General features: G+C 41.9%; 2 protein-coding genes across 4 annotated transcripts in view; both read left to right on the top strand.

The window, feature by feature from the left end:
* PKD2L1 (polycystin 2 like 1, transient receptor potential cation channel) overlaps positions 1–506 on the top strand; it is a 41283-nt gene extending 40777 nt beyond the window's left edge. For both annotated transcript variants that reach the window (XM_020870617.2, XM_020870618.2), the window contains exon 15: positions 136–506. In XM_020870617.2, the coding sequence (XP_020726276.2) occupies positions 136–204 (69 nt within the window). In that variant the 3' untranslated portion in view covers positions 205–506. The remainder of the gene's footprint in view (positions 1–135) is intronic.
* Positions 507–2582: 2076 nt separating this feature from the next.
* Positions 2583–12166, top strand: BLOC1S2 (biogenesis of lysosomal organelles complex 1 subunit 2). Of its 2 annotated transcripts, none has more exons than XM_020870628.2 (5): positions 2583–2697; positions 3075–3191; positions 8486–8605; positions 9307–9411; positions 11680–12166. In XM_020870628.2, the coding sequence occupies exons 1-5, from the start codon at positions 2598–2600 to the stop codon at positions 11709–11711; spliced, it is 474 nt and encodes a 157-aa protein (XP_020726287.2). In that variant the 5' UTR covers positions 2583–2597; the 3' UTR covers positions 11712–12166. The 2 variants fall into 2 exon arrangements, with proteins under 2 accessions (XP_020726287.2, XP_020726286.2); XM_020870627.2 differs by lacking the exon at positions 2583–2697 and adding an exon at positions 2748–2916.
* The last annotated feature ends 4096 nt before the right edge of the window (positions 12167–16262 follow it).

Genomic DNA, 16262 nt, shown 5'->3' with positions numbered 1-16262 from the left:
AACTTGGTTGCTCTGGCCTGAGGGTGGCCTTAGCCTCCAGGAGAGGGTCTGGGGTTGGAGAAACAGATCCAGGTAAAAGGAAAGTGGGACACAAACTCCTCCTCCAAGTGACCTGTCCTTTTTTTCTTCCAACAGGGGGAACAAGGCATTTGGGAGCACCTGCAGGCAGCCCCAGCTGTGACTCCAGCCCCCTGGGGACTCTAGGGCGGGCAGGAGAGTAGTGGGGGAGGGGTCCTAAAGCGTCAGACAGCAGGTTCCTCTGTCACCGCCTCCCCAGAAGCTCCCCCAGCACACGCCCTCCACTTCTAGGGCAGTGGGTGCTACCACTGCTGCTGCCAAGCCCCACCCTGTGCCTGGCCTTTTGAACCAACGTTTCTGTATGTAGCTGTGTAGCTCTATGAAATATTTCCTGCTGGGCCTCTCACCCCCGTGTGCTCTGAACTCTGCTGTGATAATTTTAAAGTCAATAACAATAAAGGAAAAAAGGGTAATAACTTTCCTGAGCATCTGGATAGCCATGATTTGTGAAAAAAGTAGAAGCTGAAAGAATAGCAATATCTAGATGTCTTCTTACTTGCCAGTGAACCTTTTCCTCTGTGTGTCTTGAGGACAACTGCCGGCAACCATGGGGTTCACTTCTTCCCCATTGGGTTTCCCTGTGAAAGAGAAGAGGAAGCCAGAGAGGAGGGGACACTTTCTTGCGTGGGGAGAGTACAGTGTTATAGAGGAGTTGGATTGGTGATCTCCCTCAACCTTCCCCAGCAAAGTCCAGGAAGGCTCAGTGGCAAGCCTGCCTCCAGACATGCCACTGAACAGGGAGAGGGGTGTAAACCAGAACAGAGCTGAAGCCTGAGGAGAAGCTGGCCAAGAAATGACCTCAGGATTCTAGGATCTTTGGATAAAATGTGGGGGACTCTGATTCTCTCCTTCCACAGAACATTACGGGTTTGCCTGGTGATTATCAATAAAAAAAATCTTTAGGAAAACCAGGACTTTGCACTTGCTTTGGGGATGGCAGGAGAAAGAAGAGGGGCTGGAACTGTGACCCATCCTTGTATTAATACTAGGGCTGGAGAAAGCTCATCCCTCCTGGGAAGTGTAGAGCTGGGGCAGTGACAGTGTGAAGAAGCTGGGCTGCCCCAGGAGTCCTGAAGGAAAAACTTCTGACTCATAGGAATGGTTTGAAATGGTGGACACTATGATTGTCCTATTGGAGGAAGTGGAGGTGGTAATCTAGGGTGTTCTTGTCCTTAGAGTGAAGAGAGTAAGGGGTGTGTGTGTGTTTGTGTGTTTGAGTGTGCACGCACGTGCACTGTTGGGTGTGGGCAGTGAGAGTGCAGATGGAGAATAACCAGATCTAAGACAAAAAAACTCCTACATCAAGATTTCGGGTGTATAGGCCTGCATCTTGACACCTGCTATATATCCCCTCTCTCTTCCCCTGTGATCTTTATTCCTCTCTCATTTTGCACATTCCACTGCTCCCCAGTTTCTTTTTTCATCCATTCCCTTCACCGATCCCTGTTCTTCCATCCCATCAAATACATTCTATTTGTATTTGAAACAGCTGAATGCAATTAAGAACACCAGACTGTATCCTTAGTTCTGAAAAATTATAACTGGACTTCCCTGGTGGTTAAGACTCTGTACTCCCAATGTGGACACACGGGTTTCATCCCCTACAAGGTTGGGGGAACTAAGATTCCACATGCCAGGTGGTGTGACCAGAAAAAAAAAAAAAAAATGATCTAAGCTTTCTTCAAGAAAGGTTATAGCAACGGAAGAGAAAACAGGTGCCAAACAGTCTGCAGTTTGAAAAAAAAAAAAAGGCCCAATGAGCTGACCTTAATCTAGGACATCAGAAGTGAAGTGAAGTGAAAGTCGCTCAGTCCGGTCCGACCCTCTGTGACCCCATAGTCCATGGAATTCTCCAGGCCTGAACACTGGAGTGGGTAGCCTTTCCCTTCTCCAGGGGATCTTCCCACCCCAGGGATCAAAATCAGGTCTCCCGCATTGCGGGTGGATTCTTAACCAGCTGAGCCACAAGGGAAGCCCAAGAATACTGGAGTGGGTATAGCCCATCCCTTCTCCGGGGGAACTTCCAGGAGAACCGGGTCTCCTGCATTGCAGGCGGATTCTTTACCAACTGAGCTATCAGGGAATTGGTGTTTTGGCTCAGGTATAACTGCCTGAAGGTTTCCGAGAGCCTGGATGAGACTATCTTCAAAAGCATGGATTTCCTGAGCAGTCTTTCAGAGACTAATACCGGCTAGAGTGAGAATTCTCTGGGGAGGGGCTAACTTGTCTCTTTACCACTTTATAATCAGCAGGCTACACTGGGCTCGACTCATCCCAGAGGTCGTGGGTCTTACTAGGCTAGCGACACTTCCAGGGAGTGGCCGCGGGACTGAGTGCATCCTTGGTTCCAGATGTCGGACCCTTGGCAGCGCATTGACTCACGAAGAATATTTTAGCTTTAAATTTGGCTTAGTGCTTACGCTTGGTTATAATTCATTACTTGAGACATAACAGCCCACAAGCGCAGAATGACAGGGCACTGAACTCAGGGCAGGGAGGGCGGGGTACGCCCAGCGCGCATGCGCAGCACCTCACAACCGGAAGCAGCGCGGGGGCAGGGCATGGCGGCGGCGGCGGCCGAGGGTGTCCCCGCGACCCATCGCGAGGAGCCAATTCGAGGTATGCGGAGTGGACAGGGATGAAGTGTCCAGTGGGAGGCCTGAGTCTCCGGGTACGGGCCCGAGATGCCGGGGCTCACCTGGCGGGAGCGGGCAGATCGAAGGGGCGCGCCTGTGTGCGCGCGTGTTTGTCCTGTTAGGGCAACTGAGAAGCAGTGGCCGCGAGGTCAAGTGTGGGCTGAGGCCGGTGCAAGGGAGCGGAGGCATGAGGCAGAGGCAGGTGAGGCAGGAACGAAGTGAGGGACTCGGAATTACAGCACAGGAGGACGGAGCCGATTTGATGGAATGAGGTCAGGTGGAGGGGTGTGGGGAGAAGCTGCTGTGTCTGGATTAGCACCGGGGCAGGGCGGGGCACTTACTCATTCTCCTTTGATTCAGATGATGTCGCCGTGGAGACTGCTGAGGAAGCAAAGGAGCCTGCTGAGGCTGACATAAATGAGCTCTGCCGGGACATGTTCTCCAAAATGGCAACTTACCTGACTGGAGAACTGACGGGTGAGGCGCGGTCGGGATGGATGCGGGTAGTGCCGGGCACCACCCGCTGGAGTGGTTTGGGGTTTGGCACCGGCAAACCGGTGAGATGCTTTAGCGGCGTCAGTCTGCGACTCCCTCCCTAACCCCATAAACTTAAAAATATGCCTGTTGAAAGTTTGTGGAGGTCAAGAAAGTGTAGGAAAGAAGTCCCTCCCTTCCCTGGAGAAATTCAGGAACTACTTTCAGAAACACAGGATAAACAGCAAGGTCCTACTATGTAGCACAGAGAACTATATTTAATATCCAATGATAAACCATAAGAATGGAAAAGAATGTAAGGAAAAAAGAATATGTGTGTGTGTGTGTGTGTGTATTTATCTGAGTCACTTTGCTTACAGCAGTAATTAACACAGCATTGTAAGTCAACTGTACTTCAAAAAAAAAAGTTCGGTGCAGAAACACGTAAGAATACTTAATATAACCCTGGAGGTCTCCATAGTGTAGACTGAGCCTGAGAAAACGAAAAAGAATTCATCAAGAAGTGCTTCCTTGGGGGAAGTGTATTTTGAAAGGGGTTGTAGAGAATATAAGAATTGATCAGCCGAAAAGTGAGAAATGACTAGTGAGTGAGGTGGTATAAGCAAGCTGTTTGTTTGGCTAAAGAGATGTACTTAAATTAGATTAAAGGGAAATGGGGAGTGACCAGCAAAATTTGGGGTCTATTAGGTTGGTCTGAGGATTTGACGACCCACTCTTTGAGACATTAATTTTTTGGTCCAGTGTGTATTTCCAAGTGAACGCATGACCCATGTGTGAAGGAAGGTCCAAAAAATGAAGTCTGGGTCAAGTGTAGCTTTTCATAAGGGTCTGTTATATTGTTTCACTTCCCCAGGAAGTTGCTGTGAGCTAAATTTGTGAACCAGAATCTATGAGAAAATGCTTGATGTAGAATAGGAGGGGTTGTGAGTCTCCAACAGCCTATTTGTTTATTTCTGAGCAAGAGAAACCAAGCAACAAAATCTAGATGATTTTTTTTTTTTTTTGGCTTTTTAAAAAAATTCCAAAGACTTGGCAATGCTCCCATTCTTGCAAGGCTCTAATTGATGAGAGTTGGGCATTGTCTCCTTTAAATGGACCAGCATGGTGCAGTCTGTCCCCCCTACTCCCTGTTTTCTCTCTTTTATGGACACCTGGTGTCAGTTGCCATTTATTACTCTGCTTATATTGTTTTTTAGTAGTGGTATAGAAATGGTTTTCTGTACCAATGTCTATCAAAATTGGTAAAGTAAATGATAGACTAAGACTAAGAAGATCATACTGTTCCAAGAAATGAGAGTGTATTTCTTTGTAGAAGTGAATAATTTTGTGTTTAATATGCAAACACCTGGCTTGCTTCACTCATTTACATAATATTGCTGGCTCCTGGGTATTTGAGTATGTCACTGTCATTTGAAAGAGACAAATTTGATAGCAGTGAGAGTGTGGATATGGAGGAGAGATGGAATAACAATATTTCAGATGAAAAGATATGGTCTGTGACAGTGATGGTAAAAGGAGTGGAGAGAGGAGCATGGACCATTATAGAAGTGGAATTTATAAGACTTGTTGAAGTGGATATTGAGGGATGGGAGCAGCTAAAGACATGTCTGAGGTTTTAAGCCAGTGGTGCCATCAGCCAAAATAGGCAAGTTGGAAAGAGGAACCATGTTTAGTGTGAAAATAATATTTTCAGCTTGGGCTTTGCTGATTTTAGGTATTACTGGGATACTTGGGTGACTGTTACCAAGACATTCAGGTGACTTGAATATGTGAGTCCAGAGCTCAGAGAGTGATCAGAGCAGGAGAAACAGATTTGGGAGTCACTTGCCTAGTAGTGTGAATTTAGGATGTGTAGGAAGAGATTGCCAAGGAAGACCTTAGAGGTAGATAAGAAGACCTGAACTAAAATCTCAGGGAATGCCTGTATTGGGCAATCAGTTTTTATTAACAGTACTTAAAGTACCTAGATTTACAAATTATTTATTATAAAATTAATTTAAAGTGGATTGTAATTTCCCTATGATTGTCATTCTTATCTATACAGATAACTTTTTTGAGTTTGAAACTCAAAAACTCTGGGAGTGCCGTAGGAATGTGCCACCTATATAAACATCAGCCATGAGTCACAGCTGAGGCAGAGCTGAGACCTGATAGTTAAGGGGGTTGGATGAGAAGAGATCTGGCATAGACACTCAAAAAGAGCAGTTAGATTAGAAAATGCTATAGCAGCCAAGGAAAGGAGCAGTTCATGGAGAGAGGGAGATCAGTAATGTCAGATACTATGGAGAGGCAAAGGAGGATAATAACTGAGAAAAGGCCAAGGATTTGGTAATTAGGAGAGCACTGACAACCTTGGAGCATGTGATTTCTCTGGGTGTTGGGGACAGAGACCAGACAGGAATGGTTTACACCAGAGAGTGGTGAGGAGGAGGAAGCAATGAGTATAAGTTACTCTTTCAAAAGGGTTAACAGTGAAGCTCCTTTGTTTTACTGAGTGAATGATGCAGGTGTAGAATAGAGGGAGTGCTTCTGGGCTGGAGTAAACTGGAATATAGATAGAGAGGAAGGTGCCAGGATAGAGAGAGAATTTGGAAAGGCAAGGGAAAGGAAATGGTTGAAGAGAGGCTCTGAAGAGGTAGAAGGATTGGGATCAGGCACACAGGAGGAGAAGGAGCTGTCTTGGCAAGAATAGGAACACTTCTGCCTCTTGAGAATATATTAAGGTACAGAGCGGTTTAGAACTGAGGCAGAAAGACTGAGGCAGTTTATCTAAGTGGGCTTGGCTTTTGGGAAAGTTGGAGTAAAGGCCAGTTGCTTTGAGTAGGAATGGGGAAGGGAACCAAGAATGTGAGAAGCAGGCAAATAGTTTGGAAAAGTCAGTGCATAAAATGGAATACAAAATTACAAGTAGTAAATGAATTACTAAGAAGCGTTGAGGTCCTAGTTGACTTTATATATATTTTGAGATATATATATATATATAAATGTATCTCTCCCCCATCTCATCTACATTTATTTGCAAAGCTGTTTTTTTTTCCCTTATTTTCAATTGATGGTAATTGCTTTACTATGTTGTGTTACCTTCTGCCATATAAGAGTGTGAATCAGCTCTAAGTATACATATGTTCCCTCCCTCTTGAACCTTCCCCTCTTCCCTCACCCCCAGGTTGTCTCAGAGCACTGGGTTGAAGTTCCCTGTGTTACAGCAACTTCCCACTAGCTATCTGTTGTACATATGGTAATGTATATGTTTCAATGCTACTCTCTCAATTTGTCCCACCCTCTCCTTCCCCCATGTGTCCACAAGTCTGTTCTCTGTGTCTCTATTCCTGGCCTACAAATAGGTTCATCAGTATGATTTTTCTAGACTTCATATGCATGTTAATAAACAATATTTGTTTTTCTCTTTCTGATTTAACTTCACTCTCTATAACAGGCTCTGAAAGTGAAGTCACTCAGTCGTGTCTGACTCTTTGCGACCCCATGGGCTGTAGCCTACCAGGCTCCTCAGTCCATGGGATTTTCCAGGCAAGCATACTGGAGTGGGGTGCCATTTCCTTCTCCAGGGGATCTTCCCGACCCAGGGATTGAACCTGGGTCTCCCGCATTGTAGGCAGATGCTTTACCGTCTGAGCCACCAGGGAAGCCCATAACAGGCTGTAGGTTCATCTGACTCAATAGAATTGACTCAAGTTTGTTCCTTTTTATGGCTGAGTAATATTCCATTATATATATGTACCACAACTTCTTTATCCCTTCATCTGTCGATGGACATATAAGTTACTTCCATTTCTTGGCTGTTGTAAATAGTGTTGTAATGTACATTAGGGTCAGCTCAGTTCAGTCGCTCAGTCGTGTCTGACTCTTTGTGACCCCATGAACCCCAGCACGCCAGGCCTCCCTGTCCATCACTAACTCCCAGAGTCCACCCAAACCTATGTCCATTGAGTCAGTGATGCCATCCAACCATCTCATCCTCTGTCGTCCCCTTCTCCTCCTGCCCTCAGTCTTTCCTAGCATCAGGGTCTTTTCAGATAAGTCAGCTCTTTGCATCAGGTGGCCAAAGTGTCTTTTTGAATTATGGTTTTCTCAGGGTATATGCCCAGTAGTGGGATTGCTGAGTCATATGGTAGTTTTATTCTTTGTTTTTTAAGGAATCTTAATACTGTTCTCCATAGTGGCAGTATCAAGTTACATTCCCACCAACAGTGCAAGAGGGTTCCCTTTTCTCCACATCCTCTGCAGCATTTATTGTTTGTAGTTTTTAAAAAAGTTATTTATTTACCTTTGGCTGTGCTGAGTCTTCATTGCCGCTTGGGCTTTTCTCTAGTTGTGGCGAGTGGGTACCACTCCCTTGTTGCAGTGCACAGGCTTCTCATTGTAGTGGCTTCTCTTTGTTGTGGAGCATGGGCTCTAGGGCACTTAGGCTTCAGTACTTGCAGCATACAGGCTCAGAGTTGGGGCTCACGGGCTTAGTTGCTCTGCAGCATGTAGGATCTTCCTGGATCAGGAGTTGAACCCCTCTCTCTTGCATTGGCAGGTGGATTTCTTTACCACTGAGCCACCAAGGGAGCCCCATTTGTAGATTTTTTTTGATGATGGCCATTTTGATCAGTGTTGAAGTGATAACTTCATTGTAGTTTTGATTTGCATTTCTCTAATAATGAGCGATGTTGAGCACTTTTTCACATGTTTATTAGCCATCTGTATGTATCTGTATTTATGGTGCAGTCTGCCCAATTATATGATGTCACATTGTAGGGAGACCAAGACTGCTTCACCTCCCTTTTTCTGGTACATGAGTTTATCTTTTCCCTTTCTAACTACGATCCTGAAGCTTCTGGATTTTACTTGGTTTAGTTTGCCACTTGTTGCCTGAATTCCTGCTTAGACATTTAGAATACATATGTGTGTGCATAAGTTGCTTCACTCGTATCCTACTCTTTGTGATCCTATGGACGGTAGCCCTCCAGGCTTCTCTGTCCATGGGATTCTCCAGGCAAGAATACTGGAGTAAATTGCCACGCCCTCCTTCCGGCGATCTTCCCAAACCCAGGGCTCCTGCAGCTCCTGCACTGCAGGCAGATTCTTTACTGCTGAGCCTCCAGGGAAGCCCTAGAGCACATAGGCTGAGTAGAAAGGTCATAGATCAGAAGTGGCCTGCTTCTTTGACATTCCCTAGATCCTGCCTTGAAGTGCCATTTGGTAGTTAATTCCACATTCTAGTGATCTACACAAATCTTAAAGGTATCACATCTTCTGTGTTTGTTTTAAAGCCACCAGTGAAGACTATAAGCTGCTGGAAAATATGAATAAACTAACCAGCCTGAAGTATCTTGAAATGAAAGATATTGCTATAAACATTAGTAGAAACTTAAAGGACTTAAACCAGAAGTGTAAGTAATAATTTTACAATTAAACATATTTGTTTGTATTTAATGTTCTTTTGTGCTTGGGGCAGTGGAGAAGGGAAGGGAGCATGGTCTCTGTCCTTAGGTAGCTCATTTTCTAAAAGTGAATTACAAAGTTAAAGTGAATTTTTTCCATTCTGAGGATTAGTGTGCTTTGGTGGTATGGTTATTTCTGCTTCTGAATCTTGATTTGATCCATTTATTTCCAGAAAAATGGGGTAGAGGAAAGGTGGCCAGATTCTAGTGAATTAACTTAACAATGAAATCCGTAAAGGACTACTTTATAAACAGAAAACTATAACATATATAATCATAAAATGCTACTTTAGTTGGTAGAATATATTTTCCTGTTGACTTATATTTGTGTTCCCTGTCTATAGGGCCCTCCTTCTTGGTCTGGGAGTACCCAAGAAACTGAGTCAGTAAAGGAAAGATTGCTTGAGGAGCAAGGAATTTAAAAGAGAGGAAAACTAGTAGATGAAAGAGACTTAACTTTGTTTAGGTCACCAGTCTTGCCTGATCAGCTAGCTACTGTCTTCTAAGGCATGTGCCCTGCCAGTGATCAGAATCATGTCACTCCACCTACTCAGGCAGAGCTGAAGAGACACTAGCATGCTTACTTTCCACCTTTTTCTGCATTCCTTGTTGATGCTGTATAAACCAGTGGTCTGTGTTTGTTTTTAAAGATGCTGGACTGCAGCCTTATCTGGATCAGATCAATGTAATTGAGGAGCAAGTAGCAGCTCTTGAACAGGCAGCCTACAAGTTGGATGCATATTCAAAAAAACTGGGTAACCATATTTATTTGTCTTGATTTGATAAGAGCACCCTCCTGCCAGTATGACCTTATATAATGATAGTTAACATTTATGGTATGCCTATAGTGATCTATTTTAATCTTCACAAAACCTCTGGAGAGTAACTTTTTATGACTAGTAGTAATAAAATAACATTTCCTGAGTGCTTAATAATATATCAGGCACTGTTCTTAATATTTTGTGCCTATTATTTTTTTTATCCTTTAATCTCTGAGGCAAGTATATGATTTTTAGCCCCATTCTATTGAAGATGAAGCTGTGGTTGAAGGAGTTATAACTGGCTTAAGGACAGCAGAGTTGCACAGTGAAAGTGCTTCAGGACACAAAGTTAGTATCTAGAAGAGCTGTATTCCAAACTATGTCTGATTGATTTCAAAGCTCAAGCTTTTAATTGTGGTTCAGCAGGCTGAAGCATCTTTAATAATGTAGATACACATTTCAGAAATAGAGTAGGCGGTCCAATCAAGGCTTTCTTAAGGGCTTACTTTTCCTTGAAGGAAGAAACTGGTACTAGTGTTGATGCCTTGCTACCTGACTCTGGCTCTTATATCCATGATTAAAAATAACACAGTTGTTTAAAAAAAAAACAAAAACCACTGCTGTTTTTACCATAAATATAATTTACATGTTATTTTTTAATCATTGACAGTTGTTGACTACTTCAAGCAATTGGTTTGTAGCAGACTGAGATTTGACATGGGTGGTGGTTAACGTTGTCCACAATTAAATTTACTAAATGGTAACTGTGAATTTTAGAAAGCCAGATGCTTTCAGGGTTTTAAAGAAACAGTTTTTTAAAACAGGGTTTTAAAGAATCTATAACATTAAGGGGTTTACTTGATGGTCTTTTAAATTCCTGTATCTTTCAAAATTGTTTTCCTAGTGTGTATGAGGGATAGGGATAAGAACATAGAAGGAGAAACATACTTGAGATTGAAAGGTTGTTGCTGACCCACGAAAAGATGCCTGGATTCTTGGCCTCCGGAGGAGAAGAATTCAGTCTGAGGCCAGAGACGAGGCTTGATCACTCAGAGCTTTTGTATAATAAAGTTTTATGAAAGTATAAAGGAGATAGAGAAAGCTTCTGACAGAGGCATCAGAAGGGGGCAGAAAGAGTACCCCCTGCTAGTCTTCAGCTGCATGTTATATAGTCACTAGCAGTCTTTTAACGAAAGAAAGGAATGTCTTAAAACTCAGAATGGCACCAGGCCCCTCATCCATAAGATGTATTTTGGGGATAATCTTGGCACCAGACAATTCATCCCAGGCCATAAAACGATTGACTTGAATCTTGTAGAGGGGCAGATTACCATACAAATATGAAGAGAGAGTATGGGGTAAATGCATAGTACATTAACATAGCTTAAGACAAACATTTCCATAAGAAAAATGCATTGGTTAACTCAAGGTTTGAGAATAGTTAACTTCAGGTGAAACCAGGTATCATTATGGCAACACAGTATTTTAAGAGAAACCTCCTTTTAAATTTGTATAGAGAAGGAAAAAAACATTGCTAGATATTAAGAGAGAGAAAAATGTCTGACACTTGCAGCCTATTTCCTCCATTTGGAGACCCCTGGCCTTCCTGCCTGCTACCCTCTCAAGATTTCAGTCTGGCTCTCAGAGGGTGCCTGGGACAGAGTGTGGAGGGGCAAGTGCTTCCTATGCTTTTCTAAGGCTCCTGGTGGCTCAAGTGCTAATAGGTTTGCTTAACCCTGGTAGAGTGTCCGAGCAGGTGCTATTGACAGGGTTAGAATGTAGGGAACTCATGTTAGATTCTTGGTTATGTGTGTGGATATTTGACTCCTTAAGTTGTGCACACTGATTATATTTGGACAGATATCCAAATATCTGTCCGTAGCTAATATGATAGTTAGCATTTATGGTGTACCTGTAATTTGGATACAATTTGGACGTCTACAAGGACTGAAGTTAATAGATATTAAAAAAATTTTTTAATGTAATAGACATTTCTGAATTTGCCTGGAAATGCTAACTAAAGAGTATCTTTGTAAGAGCTGATTTTGTTTTTTTATATTTTAATTTTTGGTCACATTGCATGGGCATGTGTGATCTTAGTTCCCCGACCAGGGATCAAACCTGCGCCCTCTGCATTGGGAGATGAAATCTTAATCACTGGACCACAGGGGAATTCTTTTTTATTTCTCCCTCCCTCTTTTTTTTTTTTGCAAGAGCCAATTTTAAAAGATATAACTCTTCCTCTCCCTCTCCCCACTGCAGAAGCCAAGTACAAGAAGCTGGAGAAGCGATGAAAAACTACTGTTTTACTGTGGGGACAAAGTCTTTTTTAATGTGGGAAGAATGTTTTATAGGACCTGAATCTTGAGGTTGATGAATTGTCAAAACTCCTCAAAAGGCAACTATGCTGGTCGTCCCAGAAACATAGCAACATTGGAGTAAACTGGAGAACTGTGGCTGTCCCTGGAAGAACTTCTTTTGAGGCAGAATCCTCAGAAACTCAACAACTCCTTACCTTTTACTTGAATGCTTCATCATCCATTCAGGACAGAGAGTTTCTCAAAGTTCAGATAAACCTGGGCCTGCCAGTAGAATCAAATGAGAGGAGCTCTTTACCCTGGTAGCAGTTGATTACTATATTATTTTCTTAAATGGTTGGTTTTTGAGTTACTGTGTAAAAGGTTGTTTTTTTCTATCAAGGATGTAATGTATTGCTAACAAGATTCTAAATTAAAAAGGGAAAAGAAAACAGTCTTGTTCTTGTCAGTTTATTACCTTGTGAATGTCAGTAATTTACTTTCCCATACATTGCAAATAACAGAACATGTTAAAACCGTCTCAGGCCAAGTCTTCTAGACTGAACAGAAACAGTGAAAGGAGTGTCGTTGCGATAGCTTGGTGTATGTGATGGGCCCCTCCTGTCTCCTCTTTATGAGTCAGATGGCTAGAGATGGATGACATCTTGGCATATGTGCTCTCTTTTGGAAATATAACAGGATATGTATGGGTGTGTATGTTAGGTGGGGAGGTGGGGCTGCCACCCAGGCTGCTACTCAGTAAGTAAAGCATTTTGTAAAATATCTTCCTACTTGTGTCTACAGGGTCAGGGGAGCTTCCAGGAACCTGACTGTATTCCTTTCAGACTAAAGACATCAGAGGGTACTAACTAACCAGTCTAGTTTGGAAGACAGTCAATCATATCCAGAGTTGGGTATTAGCAGTTATGAAGGTGCCTGAGGTCCCCAATTCCATTTCCAAAAGAGTTCTTAACTCAATTCTATAATTTCCCACCATTTAAGTTCTAGAAGTCCACCATGATCCTCTGCTTCTCTGAACTATTGCTGTGGTCTCTTCTCATCTTAACTATGCCTCTAACCTGCAGTCTACTCTGCTGGCAGTTCCATCTTTCTAAAATGTAAACTGGCCACATTACTCCTGCTTGGAAGTCTTTCATGACTTCTCATGATGTCTTTGAAAAAGTGAGACTTTTTTTTTTAAAAGCTAGAAACCAACATTTTAATAAGTATTTCATATTACTTTTGTGTTTCTGAGGAAGTAGTCAAATGTAATTCCCTTTGGTTCTTTATTAAACTTTCTGTAACTGTTTTTCATATAAGATTCGAAGCATTTGGCCAGATACACACCCTGACACAAACTAGCATTTTGAAATTGTTATCAATATATAGAGGCAACAACATCCCCAATTCTATTCAGGGTTCTCCTAAGGTATAGCTGAAAATACCATAGTTTTAATCTTTCATTCTATTAATGTATTAGATTTATTGATTTGTGTGTGTTGAGCCATCTTTGTGGGCTTCCCTGATAGCTCAGTTGGTAAAGAATCCGCCTGCAATGCAGGAGACCCTGGTTCAACTCCTGGGTCAGGAAGATCCGCTGGAGAAGGGATAGGCTACCCACGCCAATATTCTTGGGCTTCCCTTGTGGCTCAGCTGGTAAAGAATCCGCATGCAATGCAGGAGACCTGGGTTCAATCCCTGGGTTGGGAAGATCCCCTGGAGAAGGGAAAGGCTACCCACTCCAGTATTCTGACCTGGAGAATTCCATGGACTGGGTCACAAAGAGTCAAATACAACTGAGTGACTTTCACAACAGCACAACAACCATCTTTGTATCCCAGGGATAAATCCCACTTGATCATGTATATGAGTCTTAATGTGCTATTGAATTTGGTTTGCTAGTATTTTGTTAAGAAGCTTTATATCTATATTCATCAAGGATATTGGCCTGCAGTTTTTTTGTAGTATCCTAATCTGGTTTTGGTATCAGGGTAATGCTCACCTCATGAGTTTAGGAGTGTTCCCTCTTCAGATTTTTGGGAAGAGTTTGAGAAAGATTGTCATTACTTCTTTTTTTTAGTAGAATTCACCAGTGAAACCATCTGATTCTGGGCTTTTCTTTGTTGGGAGATTTTGATTACTGATTCAAAATCTTTACTCTTTATTGATTTGTTCAGATTTTTCCATTTCTTCCTGACTCAATCTTGGTAAATCATATGTTTCTAGGAATTTATCCATTTCTTCAGGTTGTCCAATTTGTTGGCAGATAATTGCTTATACAGTCTCTGTATTTGAGTAGACTTCCTCTTTCATTAACTTTATTTGAGACCTATCTCTTTTTGTCTTGGTTAGCCCAGCTAAAGGTTTGTCAATTTTGTTTATCTTTTCCAAAACCAACTTAATTTCATTGATCTTTTCTATTGTTCTTCAGCTCTCTATTTCATGTATTTCTACTCTATTTTTTCCTGCTTTCTGCTAACCTTGGGCTTAGTTTGTTTTTGTTTTTCTAGTTCCTTGAGGTGTAATGTTAGGCTTTTTGAGATCTCTTTTTTTTCTTGATACAGGCATTTGTAGCTGTAAACTTCCCTCTTAGAACTTATTTTGCAACATCCATAAATTTTGGTATGTTGTGTTTCCAGGTTCATGTTTGATCTGATTTTCCTTTGATTTCTGTTTTTGTTCTTTTGTTGTTCAAGAGTATGTTTTTCATGCATTTGTGAATTTCTAATTTTTCTCCTCTTACTGGATTCTAGTTTTGTGACATTGTATTTTGAAAAGATACTTGATACCAAGTTTCTATCTTTTTGAATTTGTTGAGACTTGTAGCCAATACATGATCTAGCTTGGAGAAAGTTCATGTGCAGTTGGCAAGAATGTATTTTCTAAATCCATATTTCTTAGCATGCATACAAGGCCCCTATTTCATTCCTTTTTTAAATTTTACTTCCTATTACTCTGAGACTTAACCCTGTACTCAGCTGTCATGAGCTACCTTAAATTCCCATGGATGAGGTGTCTTTTTTTTTTTCTTTCATAAACTTTCTACTTTACAACAGATTTAGATTTGCTGGAAAGTTGTAAAGGTAACACAGAATTCCATATATCTAAATTAAAAAAGGATAACAGAATTTCATGGTTGAGTTTTCACTTCTCAACCATGTTTCCTCTTCCTGAAATGATTACCTGCCCATGCTTGACAAAGCTTGACTGAATCTTATTTAAGATTCAGTCTTGATCTTCACTCCTGGGCTATGCTGTCTTGTGCTAAAAGTAGAAAAAAAACATGTTAGTGTGCCAGCAATACAGAGACATCAATGTTTATGAGGCAGGTAATTTGATATTTCCAAAAAAAAATTGTAGAAGCTGTGAGGAAAATCAGAGTTTTTGTTGTTCTTTCTTAAATTTAAGTTTTAGTTAATTTTGAATTGCTTAGGTTGCCTTTGATGAGTCTTCCATGCACCTCACTTATCAGGAATTCTTCTTTGTTTCCATTTCACTAAACACTGTTGTCTCCAACCAGTAAGACTGAATTCTCAAAAAAAAAAAAAAAAAGTCACTGTCATGAAAAAACTAAAAAGGTAGGTAGGTTATTGTGGATTAAAGGAGATGAGAGAGCAAGCTGAATCCAGGTGTGAAATGTGATTGGATCATGAATGAAAACAAAGGTATAAAATAAACTTGGGAGGACACAAGAACTTTAAATATAAATGTGTGTCAGGTGGATAATTTTGAATTAAGGTTAATTTTTTTAGGTGTGTTAATGGTGTTGTGGTTTTGTAGGAGGGTGTCCATCTTCCAGACGTTCAAGCTGGATTTTTGAACTGTGGTGTTTGAACTAGATGTTTGAACTGTGGGGTTGGAGAAGACTCTTGAGAGGCCCTTGGACAGCAAGGAGATCCAACCAGCCCATCCTAAAGGAAATCAGTCCTGAATACTCCTTGGAAGGACTGATGATGAAGCTGAAACTCCAGTACTTTGGCCACCTCATGCGAAGAACTGACTCGTTGGAAAAGACTCTGATGCTAGGAAAGATTGAAGGCGGGAGAAGGGGACGACAGAGGATGAGATGGCTGGATGGCATCTCCGATTCAGTGGACATGAATTTGAGTAAACTCTGAGAGTTGGTGATGGACAGGGAAGCCTGGCATACAGCAGTCCAAGTCGCAGAGTCAGACACGACTGAGCGACTGAACTGAACTGTCCTTCTTGAGAAATACATGCTGAGGTATTCTGCTGTCTTCAATTTACTTTCAAATGACTCTGGAAATAAAAGTATTAATACTATGCACCTTGAAGGAAAGAAGAGGGAGGGAGGAGTAAATTTGGCAACTTGTTGACACATGAGTCTAGGAGATGGCCATTGTTCTTTCAACTTTTTGATAGGTTTAAAACTTACAAAAAGCACGTGTGCAGGGAGTCCGTCTTGCCCACAAGAGTGACATGGTTAGGTTGGGGCCAACACTGTGCAGACAGCTTTCTAGAAGCTCACTAATTTCAACTGCCGCCAAATTAAAAATTACAGTGGGAATGTTTTTCTTTGTTACCTTT

This window comes from Odocoileus virginianus, chromosome 7 (genome assembly GCF_023699985.2).
Source record: "Odocoileus virginianus isolate 20LAN1187 ecotype Illinois chromosome 7, Ovbor_1.2, whole genome shotgun sequence".
NCBI lineage: Eukaryota > Metazoa > Chordata > Mammalia > Artiodactyla > Cervidae > Odocoileus > Odocoileus virginianus.
The sequence above is the reverse complement of the archived record's forward strand: the minus strand, read 5'-3'. Positions and strand labels throughout refer to the sequence as shown.